The following is a 17,390-nucleotide window of genomic DNA, read 5'->3' on the forward strand; positions in this document are numbered from 1 at the left end:
TCTGACAAATATAGTAACAATAGCACTTTTCTTGGAGATCTATCCTCTATCCTACTCATAAGCCTGTACATTTAGGTCTACTTCACCCTGTGACTTTGAATGCCAGTATGAAGAGCAACAGAGAGCTTCTTCCCCTGGACACAGGTGCATATTCAGTTTACACATTTGCTGTCACAAAACAGGGCTGAGTATTTTCCTGGTGCAAAAATAGTTCTATAAGATTTCAAGTCACTTGAAAATCTCCCCATGCCCTGAAACAAGACTCTTATTTATCAGTTTCATGCTGATGTTTTTGCATTTATTTCAATTTATTAATCACTGTATCAATGTCTGGCCAGTTTCTTCGTGATCTTTAGGCCAGAGGTAGTCTCTCTATTTTTTCTTCATCAAGCAGTCACTGCCAGTGTCACTATTTTATACATCTTCTTCCCCCATCCCAGTGCTATCTCAGACACCCTCTAAAGTCCTTACCCCCTTTGCAGCAGTTGCAGCTCAGTACCCGTTTTGCATCGCTCTGCAGGGCAGCGCAGGGTGATAGGTGCTCAGTGGTTCAAGTCAGTGTATGAGCAGCTGCCTGCTTGCCTGAGCTGTGGGGAGGCATTAAAACTGCCTGGGTGTTAACCCTGGCTAGGAATTTACCCTGGCTAGGTGTTAACCCTGGTTAGGGGCTGCTGCGTGCCCACCGCTCTGCTCCCCCTCCTCAACAGGGCAGGGGGAGAAGGTGCAAAAGCTTGGGGGTCGAGATAAAGACAGGGAGATCACTGACCAATGACTGCCACAAGCAAAGAAAACTTCACTTGTGGAAAACTAATTCAGTGTGTTGCCAATTAAAACACATTTGGATAGTGGGAAGCCAATTAAACCATGTTGCTTCCCTGGCTTTCCCCGCCAAGCAGTGCAGAGGTTGGGGAATGGGGGCTGGGGTCAACCCATAACAGTTCCTTGCTGCTGCTCCTTGTTCCTCACAGCTTCCCTGTGGGTCCTTCCGGCAGTTCCTTGAGGAAGAAGCGGCTGCACCACGGGCTCTCCACAGGCCCTGGTTTCTTCAGGTGATGCCCCCACTCTCACCCGCTCTCTCTGGGCTGTGGTGGAATCTCGGCCCTGGTGCACCTCCTGCTCTGACCTGGGTGCTCACAGGACTCCCTCTCACTTTTATTTCCTCCCACTCCTCATTTTTTTAGTGTTGTTTTCTGCCCATTCTTAAATACATTTTCACAGAGGTGCCACAGGTGTCACTGACGGGCTCGGCAGTGGCTGTGGTGGGGCTGCCTCAGCGCTGGCTGGAGCCAGGCCCGGCCTCTCCTCACAGCAGGCCCTGCTGCCCTGCTGGCACCCAGGCTCCAGAAGACTTGTGTCCGTACACAAGGGAGGAGTGAAACCCCAGGTGTGTGGGGGTGGTTTTAGGGTGTTTTTTGTTTGTTTGTTCTTTTCCTCTATGCATGCACTCTGGCAGTGGAGCCCCCTCCCCATTAGAAACGGTTGTTGGTACCCCCGTAGTCCCCAGAGCTGTGAGTGCCACGGGGCCCAATTGTGTGCTGTGTATTCTGCAGTCAGCTCCTGGGAAACTGTCCCTGCTAAAAGAAAAAAAAAAAAAACACTTGAAATAGACCAGTTTGGGAGAGTAAGGAAGACATACAATTATTTTAACTTTCTAGAGAGGGCCTCAGGTATGGGGAGAGGGATTCAGAAATAAAACCTGCTGCTGAGTTCCAGCCCTGCACTTCAGCCAGCAGCAATCCTTCCACATTGTGTTTTTTGTTTTGTTTTGTTTTTTCCTTTTCCTTTCTTACTTATAATAGAAAAAATGCAGTTATGCAGTTATGCTTGACTTTCAGTATCCTCCATCAGGCATTACAAACTAATAGGTTCTGTAGTGAGGTAAAAGCTTTCCAGAAATACGATGTGATGATGCTGAGAATTTCCAAAAAATCCTGGAAAAGTTGTGAAGATGTGGGTGTTCACCGGGATCCTGGCCCCATGCCTTTCTGTGTAGGCAAGCAGGCTCAGGTTGCTGGTTCTCACTTTGCTGCCTGTATCCATCTTCCATGCCTGGGGAGACCTTGCGGAGTTCTTTGCGAGCCAGCAGTGCCCTGTGTGTTCAGAGTTTTAGGTCTAGAAAACCCTCTATTTCCTCTTCATGAGACCCATATGAGATCTTAATGTGTGGATAAATTAATTCCCACTGAAAGAATGGAGCCAAACTTGCTTTTTGCTGTCCTTCTTTGTTCTTGGCTCAGTGCAAATATGGAAGAGCAACGTCTGTGTTAATGTGGGAGAGTCCTCGAGGCGCTTGTGTGGACATCACGGGAGAGCTGTGCTGGCTTTGCTTTTGTCATGGGGCACCCTGACAAGAATGATACAGGAGCAAGAGTTGTGAATGTAGCACTTCAAATATCTTCCAAGCACAAAAATTTGCATTTTCTCAGGGAAGCTCCTTTTAGGGATCCTGTGTGCTGCAGAGCAATGCACCGTGTCCCTGCAGTGTAACTGAAAATCCGGTCTCTTATTTGCAGACCTTTTCTAGCAGTGCTGTGTTATTCCAGCATCACTTCGAGTGGCTGAATGTTTGTGAGTAGACTGAAATGAACCATTGCCTTTCCACATTAAGTGTTCTCATGTGCGTTTGTGTGTAACTTTAAGTTCTTCAAGAAGACAATGGGCACATTTCCATGCTTTTTTTTTTTTTTTTTTTTTTTTAATTTAGCACAGATTGATGGGTTTTGGAATAAAATGTAAACCCTCAACAGTTTGGCGTATGGAGTAACTCAGGAAAAAAAGAAAGGAAAATATGGAAAGCTTATAAATCTGAACTTGGACTTACTTCTGAGTTTTCTGTCTGGTCTATGCAGTTAACTTTGTTCCTACAGAGTTTGAAACTTGGATATCTCAGTCATATTCTCTTATTCCTTGTAAATTGTGTCCAAAAGAATAGCACCTGCTGGGTGTCTCTTCTCTTTGTAAATAGCTAGAATTCACAATGTCAAAAGTATGAAAAAAGAGTTATGATTAGTTTAAAACAAACAAAAAACCCTAATGCATGACAATTTTTCATGAAATAAATTGAAGTTCTAAAAAAAAAAAAAAAAAGAAAAAAATTATTCAGACCCCAGTTACAGTAACAGTTTTTCCATCACTGTGTGTTTGTTGACAAAAGACTGAGTCAGGGAAATTTGATCTATTTTCCTTTGGCTGGTTAAATTTTAAATCTGGGACCATAAAATTACGGTACATGGTGGTCCTAGATAAAATCTGCGAGTTACATATGAAGTATTAAACTTCTTGAATATGTTATCTTCCCCTCCACCTCCAAAAAATATTACCTAAATCCGTTACATCTGTCTGATAAACCGTTATATTTGAAATAAAAACCTTTTTACTTGAGATTTTCCAGCTGAGCTGTGGAATATTTAGTTTATTTATGAAATCGTGTTTGATAAAGAACTTACAGTTCTTATGTTACATTTTCTTTGAGTTGAGAGTATACCAGTGCTTTTTTTTTTTCAAGTTGTGCTCATGCATTAGAACTAAGTTGTTTGTCTAAGCCCTTAGTTTCTTAGTTTTATGTATTTTCTTTTACATTTTTTTTGACTGATAGGGAACACACAGAACTGCCCTTTTTACCCAGTATAGATGTTTGCCAAACATTTGACCTTCTCACTCCTGAAGGAGGAGGTATAGGGTTTGGGTAGTTTTCCTGGGTTTCCTGCAGCTTCTCCACTCTTTTGAGCATCTGTTGTGGCTTTCCGGCTCCCATCTGAGCTTTGCTGCCCTTCAGTTCCCACCGGCTTATCTTTCAAGTAACTCTTGCTTGGACAGTGTCAAGGGAATATCATCCTGTTCTTGCTGTCATCACACCTCTGGCGGAGGAGATGCCACAGGCCTGGGAATGGAAACCCCAAAGGATAACCAGTTGTTTTCTGTGGCATCGAGTGACCAAGGCACAGAGTACCAGGAAAGGGTTGGTGCACTAATGCCACGTGGGTCTTAGTTTAATGAATGAAACCTATTGGAAGAAGTAACATAAAAGAATATCAATCAACTATACTTGTTGAACCTTTGCCTCTTGTTTTTATTTTGTTGTTTCTTTTTTTCCTTACCAAAGCAGGGACTAAGGGATGAAGGTGAAGCAGTGCACATGCCAAATATGCAAATTTGCTCTTGCCCAGCTGACTGCAGTGAAAGGGAGAAACCAATAATAAGCATGGGGTTGAGGGTTCTTTGTGCATTCCTGTAGTGCACCTGGGAGAGAGGAGCAGCGTGTAAGCAGTTGTGAATGTGTCTGGGCTATATTGAATAGAAGTGCGCATCTTGTGCCTATAAAAGAGAATGCGTGGCAATTTTTCTGTCCTTGTGCAGCATGTTTTTGGGCATACTGGAATAAAATGATAAGAGAGAAGGAAGAGGGGGAAAAGATGGTGGAGAGAGTTCATGGAGAACGAACTTTTGCTCACCAGTCATGAAATGGAGATGAGTGTGATTTCCTATTTATTTTCTGTCAGATAGAAATTACTGTGAATTTATTAGCAGTTGGGATAAGTTATGGAAGTTCTTTGGTATTTGCTTTAAGAATGTTGGTAAGTGTGCTGGGTGTCTCATAAAATACTTCATCAGATATGTCACCAAGTATTTTCTCTGCATCTGTCTCTGCTACCAGTGTTTATTTTTGATTTAAAATCTAAATTTCTAAAATTGATTTTTTGTCAGTATTAACACCTGGAGTAAACAGTTTTCACGGAAACGCAACAAGGTGTCAACAAAGCTTAAGCCATATTTTAATATATTGAAGCAAAATATAGGGAAAGTTACGTTAAAAGAAATATATACAGTTTCAGCACTGCAGTAGATGTAGTTCATACCTTCTTGCTGTGTTTGTGGGCTTGTGTATAATGTACGTGTGTGCTAGATGTTCGTTTCAGTACGCTGCTGTTCTAACACGTTGGCCTGCACAGCCTGCAGTGTGAGGGAAAGCTTATGCAATTGTTCTCAATTGTCCTGAAAATATAGTTTATATATTTTTTATTTTTATTTATTACCATGCCAGTAAAGTTCATTAACAGTGTTTGAAAGGCAAAAAAAACTCATTACATGATAAATAGATTATGATATTTTATGAACACAGGGGTTAGCCAGGAAGTTGTTACGGTACCAGACAATGTTAGGGGCTAGTCCAGCACTGGCCGTTCTCTTCTCTTGGAAAATTTCCATTGATCTTAAACTCTCAATATTCCTACACTGTGATAAGGAGGGGATTGATCCCACATGTGCTTTGTTGTGATGGTAACTTGGTAAGAATAAATTGAGTAGTGTAAAAGTTCCCAAAGTGAAGGTCTTAAACTGTGATCTCCTTGGGATCTGAATGTCGCTTCTCTCTCCCCTGGCCTGCTCATGAGCTGCGTGCCCGTGAGATTGCTCTGCTCTCAGCCTTCGTGGTCTCCCTGAGGTCCTGCCTTGGCACCGAGGCTGCATGGTGCCAGTGGTAGCCCTGCAAGTGCCATGAAAATGCTGCTTTGTGTAGCCATGGGCCTGGGTTAAAGAATAGTAGACAAGGGAACTTAATCGCAACAAGGCTAAACTCTTGCTTTCTCTGTTTTTTTTGTTTTGTTTTTTTATCTTTCTTACAGCTCAAGCCAGGTCAAAACAGTTGCCGAGACAGCGACAGTGAAAGTGCCAGTGGGGAATCGAAAGGTTTCCATCGAAGTAGCTCTCGGGAAAGACTCAGTGACGTAAGTAAAGCAGCCAAATACTGTTCTGATTAACCCCAGTGTAGTTTTCTGAGGGGCATAAATTGTAACAGGATTTAGTCTCTAGTTTGTTGCTAAAATCCCCTTCCCTTTCAGGGATGAAAGGGGAAGAAGCAACTTAAGTCTTCTGCTTCAGTTCAGTAAAATTCTTAAAGTTTGGTACAATGTCCAACGGTGTGAAAATGCTCATTCATTTTGAAACAGTTGAAGGCCATTCAATGAAGTTTAAATGCTCTATGTAGTTGAGAAATGAGATGGCCTCTTTTCTCCCCCAGAAGGGGAAGAATATATTTCTCTTTGGGGTAAGCGCTGTCTTTATGGAAAGTATTAGGGTGTCTAGAGACTCAGATAACTTATATCTATTGAATTGATATAACATGGCCAACAATAGCATAAGCTCTGCCTTTATTGCTCTACCTAAACTATGGAAGGTCCTAAGATGGCAGCTCTGCAGAGAATGTTTTTCTCTAGTGAAGCATGCGGACCATTCACTGAATGACATGAGCTATTCTGACATGAATAAATACAGATACCTATCTGTTGCTGCAATTAGATTATTTATTACGTGTACCATCACAATCCTTGAGTGTTTTAATCATGGCTCTGAGTCCTCTGTGCTGCAGTGTTTTACAGCACAGAAAATAATGACATCCCCTGTCCCAAAAGAGCATGAGTATCTAAAGTGGGGATTTTGTAGGTCAGATCCTTTGCTGGTAAAAGCATAACTACATCGGTCAGACTAATTTGTATCAGCCAGCAATCTGGCCCTACTTTTAACTAACCCACATTTTGGAAATGGGGATTTTATCGATAGCATGTCCATGTAGATTTGGATGACAGATACCAGATGGTGTCCTCTGTAGGCCAGCACAATAAAACTGAATTGAGCAGATTTTAAAAGCAATACCTTTGTAAAGAATATGTTTCGTTTTGTGAATTTAAGCCTGGAGGCACACAGCTAGCCATTTTTGCTGAGTTGTGCATATTGCTGGAACAGACACCTGGTTTTCTCTGTGAAGGTGTAAAATGTGTTGCGCTGTCTTTCCTCTTCCCTTTGTCACATTGTTTTAGGGGCCCATTCCTCCCCTGGAGCCATCCTTTATGGGTACCTTGAGTTAGACACTTCAGAGCCTACCCTTCACAGCAGTCAGGCGAGGGCAGTCTCAGTGCTGTAAGATATCTTTGGAAGAGGAGAGTGAAACCAGAGGAGGTAGTAAGTAAAAGCTTGGTACAGGTCGCAGTGGATGTCAGCTGACCGTCAACCTGTCACCGTTGCCATTGTAGCTTGCTCCGAGCCCTCTGGCAGCTTAGAAGCCACTGCAATGAACTTCACAACTGCAGAGCACCTTCCAGCAAAAAGTTCACCACTCCTTACAAACATGGTTTTAATTTAGTCTTGTCATTCCCTTGCAATATAGTGCGTGGAGAGCTCTGAGGCTTACTCGTGCTTGCCGGCAGCTCACAGCATTGCAGTGCCAGACTTGGCAGTGAGAACAGAGTCCTGGTTCCCCTTCTACAAATCCAATACATTTTTTTCTCATGCTTTTACAAGACTTTACCTTTGTCTTGGCACTATGGCAAGTTAACAGGAAGTCAACAGCAAATACAACTTGCCTAGTGCACCCAAGAGAGGACACAGGGATTTACAGGTTGCTGAAAAGCAACATTATTCAAATATATGTGGAAATGCATGTTTTAAAGTCAAGTTATGTATAATTTATGTTTTGCTTAATAAGTAAGTTCCTTTATGCTTTGATAACTCACTGCAACACAAGCATGTCTTTCTGTGGCCTGCTGTTGCCAGTTCAGCTGAGATTTTACAAGCATTCATGAGGTGCTGTCTTCTTGCATAGGTCTGTGGTGGCCTTCTGCCTATCCCAGATCCTTCCAGTTAAGAAAAGTAAATACTGTTCTGCATTTCTGTCTTTTCCAAAGACAAACATCCTGCTTTTTTAAATGACAGGGCCATACAAAGTGGTAGTGATGCTTCTGCTTTAAGCTATAGGTGAATCCATCTTGAAATTGCTTGTAGGTGCAAGGAAGCATTAATAGCATAATAAGGTTATTTTTAAAACTATCTTTTGAAGAAAGTATCTGTCAAAATATCTTTTGATATTTTAGAATACTAGCTTTTTAATGGTTACTGTCCAGAAGAAAAAACTACAGACAAAAGGCTATGTTCTCTCTGAAGACCCCGATTTTAACACTGTTCAAAAGAAATGCACAGAAAGTTGTGTATTCAACAGAAGATTGAACAAAAATATAAAATACTGCAGGTAGATTAGCCCTGAGGTCAGAAAGTAGATTTTGGACTTGAAATATGATGAATCTCCAGTGCTGTAGCCCCACAGCATTGTAAGATTAAACATGGCTACTGCATGGAAATATGTATAATGAATGAAGTGCATATACTCTGGGTGGATGATCAATTTTCAAATCCCTAGTTGTAAGTAAGCTGTTGAAACAGAAATGTTAGCTTCATGAGCTTTAATGTGGAGCCTAAGTGATAGCTTAGTGACAGATGCAGAACGAGGGAGATAGTATAATGAATATCCAGTTGCAAACTGACATGTCAGTGGCTTCATTCCCTCTCCTGTCAGATATCTTTCAACTCTGCATATTGTAAATGTACCTACAGTCCTTGGGTAACGGAGATTGATGCCAAGTGTGTTTACAAGGGATAACTCTTCTCCAGGCTAATGAGATCCAAGCAGGTAATTTGCAGCATTTTAGAGAGAGGTGGTCTAAAATGAAAAGAAGATAATTCAATGAAAAGACCATGTTAAACGGGAGGATTTTCTCATAATGAGGCTTGAAATAGCATCAGACAGGAGGAAGAGGAATATCCTATGTTCTTGTCAGATGCAATGCAGTGCAACTGATTTCCATCAAGTCCTTTCTCTTCATCCTGCACACGTGTACAGAGACAGACAAACACTCCCCTCCCTTCTGTGAGAGAACATAATTAGCAGGCAACTTGACCTCTTCTAGATTAGGGATAACAATTGCTCAAATGCTCCATTGCAAGCATTTGCCAGTCCCCTAATACATCTCCCTGTCTGAATTTCATAAATCCATTTCTTCCTGCCTTTCTCCCCTATATAGTATTTTTTGGAATGACAACTTGTTCTTTCCTTTATGGGCAGAGGTAGCTCCAGGGGCCTAAAAGAGAAATTGGAGAGCTGCTCCGTCTTTATATATAGGGTGCTGTAGTCAATTTAATCTCATCAAAATCTTGCCAGTAGTAGAATTCATTTTGTTGAGATTTTGCTTGGAGACAAGATGGCAGCACTTTCTCTTTTCCTCAGCTTGGAGCTCAGTCAACTTGTTTTCCTTCCCTTTCTGTATGTATTTATTTTTAATTGAATCTTCCCACTTTGGAGTACGTGAGGTACCTTTTAGCCATGTTTTACAAAGCAGCCAAGAGATTACTTGATGGAAATGTGAGAATTACAGCAAACCTGGATCCTAAATGCACAGAATATTTGGGGGTTCAGCCCAGCATTGTGCTAATAAAATACAAACCCCAAAACTGATTTCTTTGCTTCATGTTCCTGAATTCCTGCTCTGTCGCAGATCTGAAGCTCATGCTTTCCTGACGAGCCTTGCTCATCAGTTTGGCAGTGGCGATGCAGGGGCAGTGGAAGCCCACCCAGACAAGAGGGCAGACAAGCTGCTCTGGGTGCCCTCAGCCCTGCCGGAGTTGGCAGCAGCTCTCAGTGATGGGTGTTAAAAGCCCTCGCCTTTGGTCATCGGCTGGGAGGCAGCGCAGGTCTCCTGCACGACAGGAGCGTGGACTGCCTGGCCTCTGCTTGCTCTTGCTGAGAATAACTTAACAGTAGCATTGGCATTTTTCTGTCTGGAATGTTGCTCCAGTTCTGAGTAAGAAGTGGGACAGGGATGTTTCTTTTTTTTTTTTTTTCTGATGACACCATTTATCCCCAGCAGGAAAAGTCTCGTGCTCTCAGCAAAGCTCACGCATTCTTTCAAGAGAACTCCTCCTTCCCTGGTGCTTTGTAGCTGTGTGCTCCTACCACATTGTGTATTTTACACTTGAGGAAAGGTTACAGTGAGGTATTGAATCAGGAGTAAGTCCCAGGGTGCCCTGCCCACAGGTCTGTTGCTGTCTGCCTCAGGATGAAAGGTCTCCACACCCCCAGCAGTGTAAGCCTCTGGACAACTCATGGTTTCTGCCTCAAATCCGAGACGTGCAATTCCCTGCCTCCCATTCCTCCCACCTGTGCGCTAAGCCCAAAGAAAGACAAATTGAGAAACAGACTTTGGGTTATGTGCTCTGAAATCCTTAACACTTCTCCTCCAGAATATCCCCGGTAATCTTGGCTGTATCTAAAGTGGAATAAGACCAGCAAAGCTCAGTGTGTGTTTGTGTGTGTGTGCGCCAGAAGCTGATCAGCTGCAGCGGCTGCTTCTTTGTGTGGGTGTGAGGGTGTGTATGTGTGTTTGTGTGTCTAAGGTTGGGTGCTTAAATGCTTTGTTGCATTATGTTAATTCCTCGGCAATGCAATCAAATTCATGTCGTAATTAAAGCTGTCAGTTGGAAGGCAAGCCAATCGCCAAGAAAACACAGCATAACAAATGAAGTGAAATGATTCTGCGTGTAGCTATACAATGCTTCGCCAGGCATGAAATTAAATAAGTAATTTGATGTTGACATCAGAAATTGAAATGATACCCACTGTTCCTTCATTCAGTCAGACCTGCATAAACAATAGCCAGAACAAATATGTACAACACAGCCTTTCTCCCCACCCAGCTCCCCAAGTAATGCACAATATATATGCAAAATGGGTATAACTGTGCCTTCCAAGACCTCAAGGATGTAATTTTCTTTGGTACACAGTAAACTAATGCTTACATGAGGGTTACTGCATTTTTGCTCCTAGGCCAAAAGTTCTTCTCTTTAAGAAGGAAAAAAAAATTGGGAAAGAGACGAAGGAAAATAACAAAACCAAAATCCTGTTAATTTTAAGCAAGTGGCTTGCATTTTGCTGATGGGCACCTGATGCAGGCTTCTGCTAGTGGTTGTGTGAATATCAAATGGTATATCTAATGTCGAATTTTGAAAGGGGGAAAGTGAAACCATTACCTCTATTATAGGCACACTTTATATAAGAGATGTAGAACCACCCAGTGCAGGATCACGACTCAGCATGGGCTTGTAAAGATGCTGCATACACAGTATCACATTCACCAGTTGGTACCAAGGCTGGGCACTGGGTAGTAGGATCCTTTCGCTATTGGGAGTTATCAAAAAGGTGAGAAGCTACCTTCTTGCATAGCCCTTGCTTCAGCCTATATGCTCTGTCAACACACAGTTCACAACACAGCTAACTTAGTCATTCATGCATGTGCAATGCAGTCTTTTGTAGCTACTTAAAGTAAAAAGAGTATGCAAACTGTACTATCCATATGCAGCATGCAATTTGTGAAGGGCTGTGTTTCCATCAAGCAAAGTCAAACTCCCTGAAAATGCACAAAACTACTTCTTTTCAGCCAAAGTCATTTGACTGCTATGTTTCAACTGTCCTCTCATAGCCATTGCAGCATTGCTTTTGAAGGAATGGAAATATTCAGTGGGAAACTTTTTTTTTTTTTGCTTTTTTTGTTTGTTTGTTTTGTTTTAATATTTAATCCTTCCAAAGCTTGGAATAAAAAGCAGACAAAAACTACACACAGATGCAGAATGCAAACTTTGGAGCTTTCAGCCTTTACCGTAAGTTTTAAAAGTTGTGAGTAAAGAGTGGGACTTGATCGGGATCCATACAATCCTCTCAACCTGGTGTTGCAGGCATCGGGGGCTCATGAAACGCCGTACGTGGCCCAGAGGGGCACTTTCTAGCCATGTGACGACTGAGGCTGTGGTGGTCACCTGGCTGTTCCCAGCTGCACGCTGATGGTGATGAGGAGGAGCTTCTGGGGACATTGTCAGTGGGACCACGCGCATCTTGCTGCCAGTGCTGTTGGCAGAGGGAGCCGGAGGCCCCAGAGAGACAGGAGTGGGGCCAGAAGGACTCAGAACTCCGGTTGTCTGTACAGCTCCCCTTGTGCTCCTGCAACCAAAGCTGTGAACTGCAGGTCTTGAGTCCTTTTGGGATGCAGAGTATGGGATAGAGATTAAGGGGCAGGAACCACATACATTCCAAATTTCCATAGCAGTTTTGTTTGTTCATATAAGCTGTCCCAGCAGAGTTTGTTGATACTATGATGTTGGGACCCTTAAGACTTCCAAGATGATTTCCTCTTACTAAGTCTTTAATTTTTAATGGCTTAAAGCAGAAGGCCTTTCCCCGTACGTACATAACCTTTCTAAACCTCTCTTTTTAGTAGTGCTTTGGTGAACACACAGTAATATTCTGATTATTTGCAATGAATATGGCTGTTAATTTTAAATTTCTTGGCACCATCTATTTCTGCTACACAGAATTCAGTAAAAAGAAAGAGTAAGCCCCTTTGGGGGGCTTATTTTCTTTTGTGTCAGTGCTTCACTCAGTGCTCAGAAGTAGAGAGAATGTACTGCTGGGGCTCCCTGCAATAGTGTGCCAGTTGGGCATCTTCCAGCAGCTTGCCAAGGCTGGTTGGGGCCCCTGTGTGGCTCCTGGTGCTCACGGAGCTCTGTTGGTACTGAAAGCACGGCCGTGGTAAGGAACTGACACCCAAACGGAGCTGTAGGGGTTAAGGACTGGTCATCTGGGCTTCCCACTGCTCACCCGAGAATTATCCCCTGCATTCTGCTTCCTTGTCCATTGACTGGCCTGGCTTGAAGTGTTTCAAGCGCTAGGGCCGTAGCACCAGGAGCTGTTCGCCCTTTAATGTAACAGCCAGTGACCTGGATTAGGTCTGAGATGTTTAGGTCTCTCACTGTGGCTCTAAGAGAACCTGCTGTGTAATCCCCATTGCTTAGATGAAAAACTAATGAAACAAAACCCTTTATCTCCTTAATTCCTGTGAATGTGGAGGTTGTGATCATGTCCCACTTAAAATGAAAATCATGTCCCACTTAAAATGAATAGCATGATTTTTTAAGCATTTAAGCCTTTTGATTATTTTCTAAGGTAGCAATATTAGTTTAATTATTTTTATGGTTTTGAGTTTTGAAATCTTTTTCACACTGTAGGGTTTTTTTTGTTTGTTTGTTTGTTTTGTTTTTTTGTTGTTTTTTTTTTTTTTTCTTTTATTTCTAAATCCTTGGTTTGTCAAACAATGTGGACATCCAAATGGGAAATCGTAGTGACTGTGTTCTCCAGGAAATGGTACATTGACTGAAGCGGCTTCTCTGTGCCCACGCGTTCTTTACATTTCAGACTACTAATTATGTTTACAAAATGTCTCATTTTAGAAAAGCACTATGTGTGTACTAACCAGGGCCTTTCGGGAATAAATTGGCAAACAGGTCATACACTGAAAAAGTCATCCAAACCCACCGGGCTTTTTGTTTTGAAGTCAGTCTATGTTTTTTTTTTCTTTTCCCCCTCCCGCCTGCCCCTTTGTGGCCACAAAGCTGAGTAGCTGGAGTCCAGGGCATTGAATGTCAGCATGTCAGGGAGGCTGGTTGATGAGTGTCTGTTTAGTCTCAGTGCAGGGCGAAATGCCATCATTAATTCATTACCCAGCTGCCTGTCAAATAAATTGGCAATTACGTCCACCGCAGAAGCTTGGAATTCAGTAAATAGCACGTTACCATCTCAGAGTCGTTGAGAGATGTAAAGGGAAAAATTAAGCAACACGGTGTTTGTTTCAGTAGCAGATGACAAGGGGCAGCACATTGGTGCTGTGATGTAGTGATGAAAAGCTTGGAAGGGGCTGGTAATGAGCTATGTGGATTGGAACGTGTTAAAAACCATCACTGATTTTCCACTTTGTCTTTGTGTTTTATTGCAGAGCTCAGCTCCTTCCAGCTTGGGAACAGGCTACTTTGTAAGTGTATCTCAACTTTAACACGTGTCTCTGAACAGCATAGCATTATTTCTGAAACGAAAGTGCCTTATTATATGGAAACAAGCATAAATAACCAATCTCTGTCTGCCCGATAGGTTAACTTATCTTTTTCTATGTCTTCCTCCATGAATACATTGTAAGTAATGCTGCAGACATGGTGATCAGTGTTTTCCTGAACTAATCAGGTGTTATTAGTTACTACATAAATTCCAACAGATTTTAATTTACACAATTATAGCAAATAAAATGAACCATGGTCTTATCAGCTCTCTAATCTGAGATGGTAGGATCTTGATTTCCCTTTATACTAATTCTCATTGATTCATAAACTTTAAAAAGCCCATTATGGCAGTCTTGTCTTATCTCCCTTGTACCACAGTCCAGAGAACACGACACAGTGATTCCTACCTGTTGGTTAAAAGCCCCATGCATCATCACAGGTGATCTAGGAATACACAGCTGTAGTTGTATTTATGCTGGATTCACATCTTACATTGTGAGAATGGGATTGGTCCCTAACTGGATTAATAATTGATCTGTCTGTCTTTTTTTGTTGTTATTTATTTGCATGTCCTTTTATTGATTAACAGTTTGTATTTATACGTTTCTATGTGTTTATTCTCACATTTATCAATATGCATTCTACTTGCAGATAAGTTTGTGAGTAAGAAATATTTTGCAGTCAATCTAGTGCACTCCTTATTTTCCTCCAAGATTTGTATTTAAAATGCTCATACTCCCTGAAACTTGTAACTTACACTGTGTTCTCCAAGCATGTCTTTTCTTCCTCCATAATATCTGTAGGAGAAACAGATTTTATATGTCCAAAAACAGGTGAGTAAAATGCAGCAAGACTTTTTCTGTAGCATTGTTCTGTATAGTTAATAGTATAATCAAAGACTGCTTTTATCTTTTCATCAAACTCTGGGGAAAAGAAAACTATGTAGTATTCAATTACATGATGAAAAAACTTTGTTGCTCTCTTGTCAGATTCCCAGAACATAATTGTCTTCTGTTAGTACATGGTGAAGTTTAGTCTTTTTTCAGAGGTCTGTGATCCTATAAGAAAGATATGGGATTAAACTGAGTAATGTGTGACCTCACATGAAAAGTGTAAAATGCAAGCACAGAAATTGCTTAATACGTGGAGAAATGCCATGTCCTGCTGGATTTACCCTGGACTTCAGCACAGACTATATATTCCTTCTCCTGCCAGTGGTAAGGTGTGAAGAGAGCATTACTGAGTGGAAAAGACGTGTTAGTTTTTCTAATTAGACCAAAGCCCATATCAGTGTAAGGTAAGATAAGCTGTGAAACAGGAAAAAAGTGGTTTATTTTTTGTCAGCGCTTTCCCTGTTTTGTGTTGTGCCTATTTTTAAGAGGAAGGGTAGGAAGGGAAGAATATCAAATGGCTCAACATGTATCTTGCATTAAGATTAAAACTCTGTACTTAAGAGCAAATTGCTTTCCTTTGTCTGGGCGCTTGAAATTCAAATCATATGAACATGTACAGAGATGCTCTGGAATGGGACAAATATAATATGGGATGAAAGGCTTTAACGTATATAAATAAATCTTTTTCTCCTTATAGCGGGAGCTGAATATGCATGTTTTAAAAACAATGTTTAGATTCATATTTAGGAAGCAGAGGTAACAGAAGAAAAGCCATCTGCTGTTCCTTGCACCATACTGTCTGTGGGTTGGTCCAGTAAAGTGAAAATCTGGAAGGTGTCAACATCCCCTATGCTCCAGCAAAAAGCTTGAAAGTTTCCAATTCCTACCAAGTTAGGAGTTTAGTAACAAGAAGAAGTTTAACATCTTCTTGTGCCAATATATTGGCACTTAAATTATCCTGATTTGGATCTGAGTAGGTGGGGGAGACATCCCTTATTAGGTTCCATTAATGCAATACAGTTTCTTATGTATAGTCACTGGAAGAGGATTTCTTTAACTTCCTTTTTCCTTCTTCACTAATAGCCTGGTAATCAAAAAAGTCCTTCAGTAAAGCCACTTTTACACGTACCCAGTTTTGGATAAAACTTGAGGGGTTTTTCCTTCCTCTTCTTATTCTGAAAAGTTGTTTTTAGGATTATCTTGCTTATTGTTTTAAAAAAGTCCATACCCTTATTAACTTACATGGGACAAATAAAACCCAGATGTGTTTTGTGGTACCAGACAATGAGAAAAATGCTTCAGAATGATCCACTTAGCATGTGTTTCTGATAAAAGTAATTATTGTATTATCAAAGTGCAAAAGAATATGTGCTTGAATTGCCTTTTTGTCAAAGCTTTCAAGTAGAGAAGACTGTTAGTTTTTGTGTTTAGTGTTAACACAGAACATCAAAACAAGGGCCATTGGTTTCAAATGAAACAACAATAGTTTTTAGCTAAATAGACAACAATAAATCTTTTGCTTGTGGAAATTACCAATCAATATATATTGTACTTTGGACTACAGAATATCGCATACTACAGCGCACCACAGCAAACACAGGCAGCCAGGTAAGTTAAAATGGACTGGTACCAGATTCACTGTCCAAGCACATCTACTACAGCAAGCAGAAACACAGGTAGAGGCAGGTTTTATTCTGAAATGAATGAATACTGAGGTATGAATAGTAGCCAATATTTGCTGTTTAAATCTAAGAATTAATGGAATCTTTTCCTTCTGTCTAGATCTGTACTTTAATCATCAGGGTTCATTACTGCTTTTACCCTTCTCAGTCTCCCTTCTCCAGGAGCATTGGCTTCTTGATAGAAGTACCTCTCCACCAGCACATGCCTTTGTGTTCTCTGCTGGGGAAAATCATCTTTTCTGTAAAGAGGGTACTCTGTAATTACTACTTAGGGAAGCAGACTGAGATGATGTATTTATCATGAAACCTATCGCCAATGTTGGTGGCAGAAGCAAATGTGTCTTGTATTAATGAAGTATTGCTATCTTTTCTGTCATTTGTTTCTTTTTTAAAGCTTGAATGAACCAGGAGTTGTACTTCTCTATTAGTTGCTCATTGACTTTGGAGTAGTAAGTATCCTTCATGTCAAATTTGTCCTGTTGCTTTGCAGTATTATTAGAAAAACAGCAGCTTTACATGGAAATTTTTGCACAAGGAATAAGAATTGTTTATATGAAACAAAAACATGAACTAGTCACAACAATAAGATGTGAAGCTTCAGAGCTAGTTCGTTTTTTTATTGGAGGGGAGAGGGGAGGTGGAATGCTTAAATCTAATACTTGAATTTGCTGATTTTGCTTTCATTCATGTAAGCAGGAGTTACCTTAGTGTAATTACAGTAGGAGAGATGTAATTGGTGAGCAACCAACAGTGTATCTACCCTGTTCTGTACATCATCATTTGTACTGTGGGCAGAAAGGGGAAAACATTCACTGGGGGACACTGGCTTTTCTCCCCCAGTATTTGGTAAGAATGAAGGGCTTGTATATTTAGAGCATGTTACCTAGCATGTACAAAATGCAAATAATTCTTGTCAGACTTGGAATCTCCTTTACAGACTATGCTTATGCGAGGCACTAGGGTTTGATGGAGAGTCATGTGCCTGCGGTGTGTGTGGATGCAGTGCGTGTCACAGCAAAGCAAAAATTATTTTTGGATCCTTTCATTTTATAGAGAGCCTCCTGAGACCACTGAGTGTTTAAGGAAATGTTTATAAACCTGACGCTTCCCAGTAATA

At 41.2% G+C, this 17,390-nt stretch overlaps 1 protein-coding gene across 7 annotated transcripts in view; it reads left to right on the forward strand.

The window, feature by feature from the left end:
* AUTS2 (activator of transcription and developmental regulator AUTS2) overlaps positions 1-17,390 on the forward strand; it is a 756,836-nt gene that overhangs the window by 326,732 nt on the left and 412,714 nt on the right. For all 7 annotated transcript variants that reach the window (XM_068656148.1, XM_068656150.1, XM_068656147.1 and 4 more), the window contains 2 exons: positions 5,622-5,723; positions 13,641-13,676. In XM_068656148.1, coding sequence (XP_068512249.1) covers positions 5,622-5,723; positions 13,641-13,676 — 138 coding nt within the window. The remainder of the gene's footprint in view (positions 1-5,621; positions 5,724-13,640; positions 13,677-17,390) is intronic.

Source organism: Anas acuta, chromosome 19 (assembly GCF_963932015.1).
Source record: "Anas acuta chromosome 19, bAnaAcu1.1, whole genome shotgun sequence".
Lineage (NCBI taxonomy): Eukaryota > Metazoa > Chordata > Aves > Anseriformes > Anatidae > Anas > Anas acuta.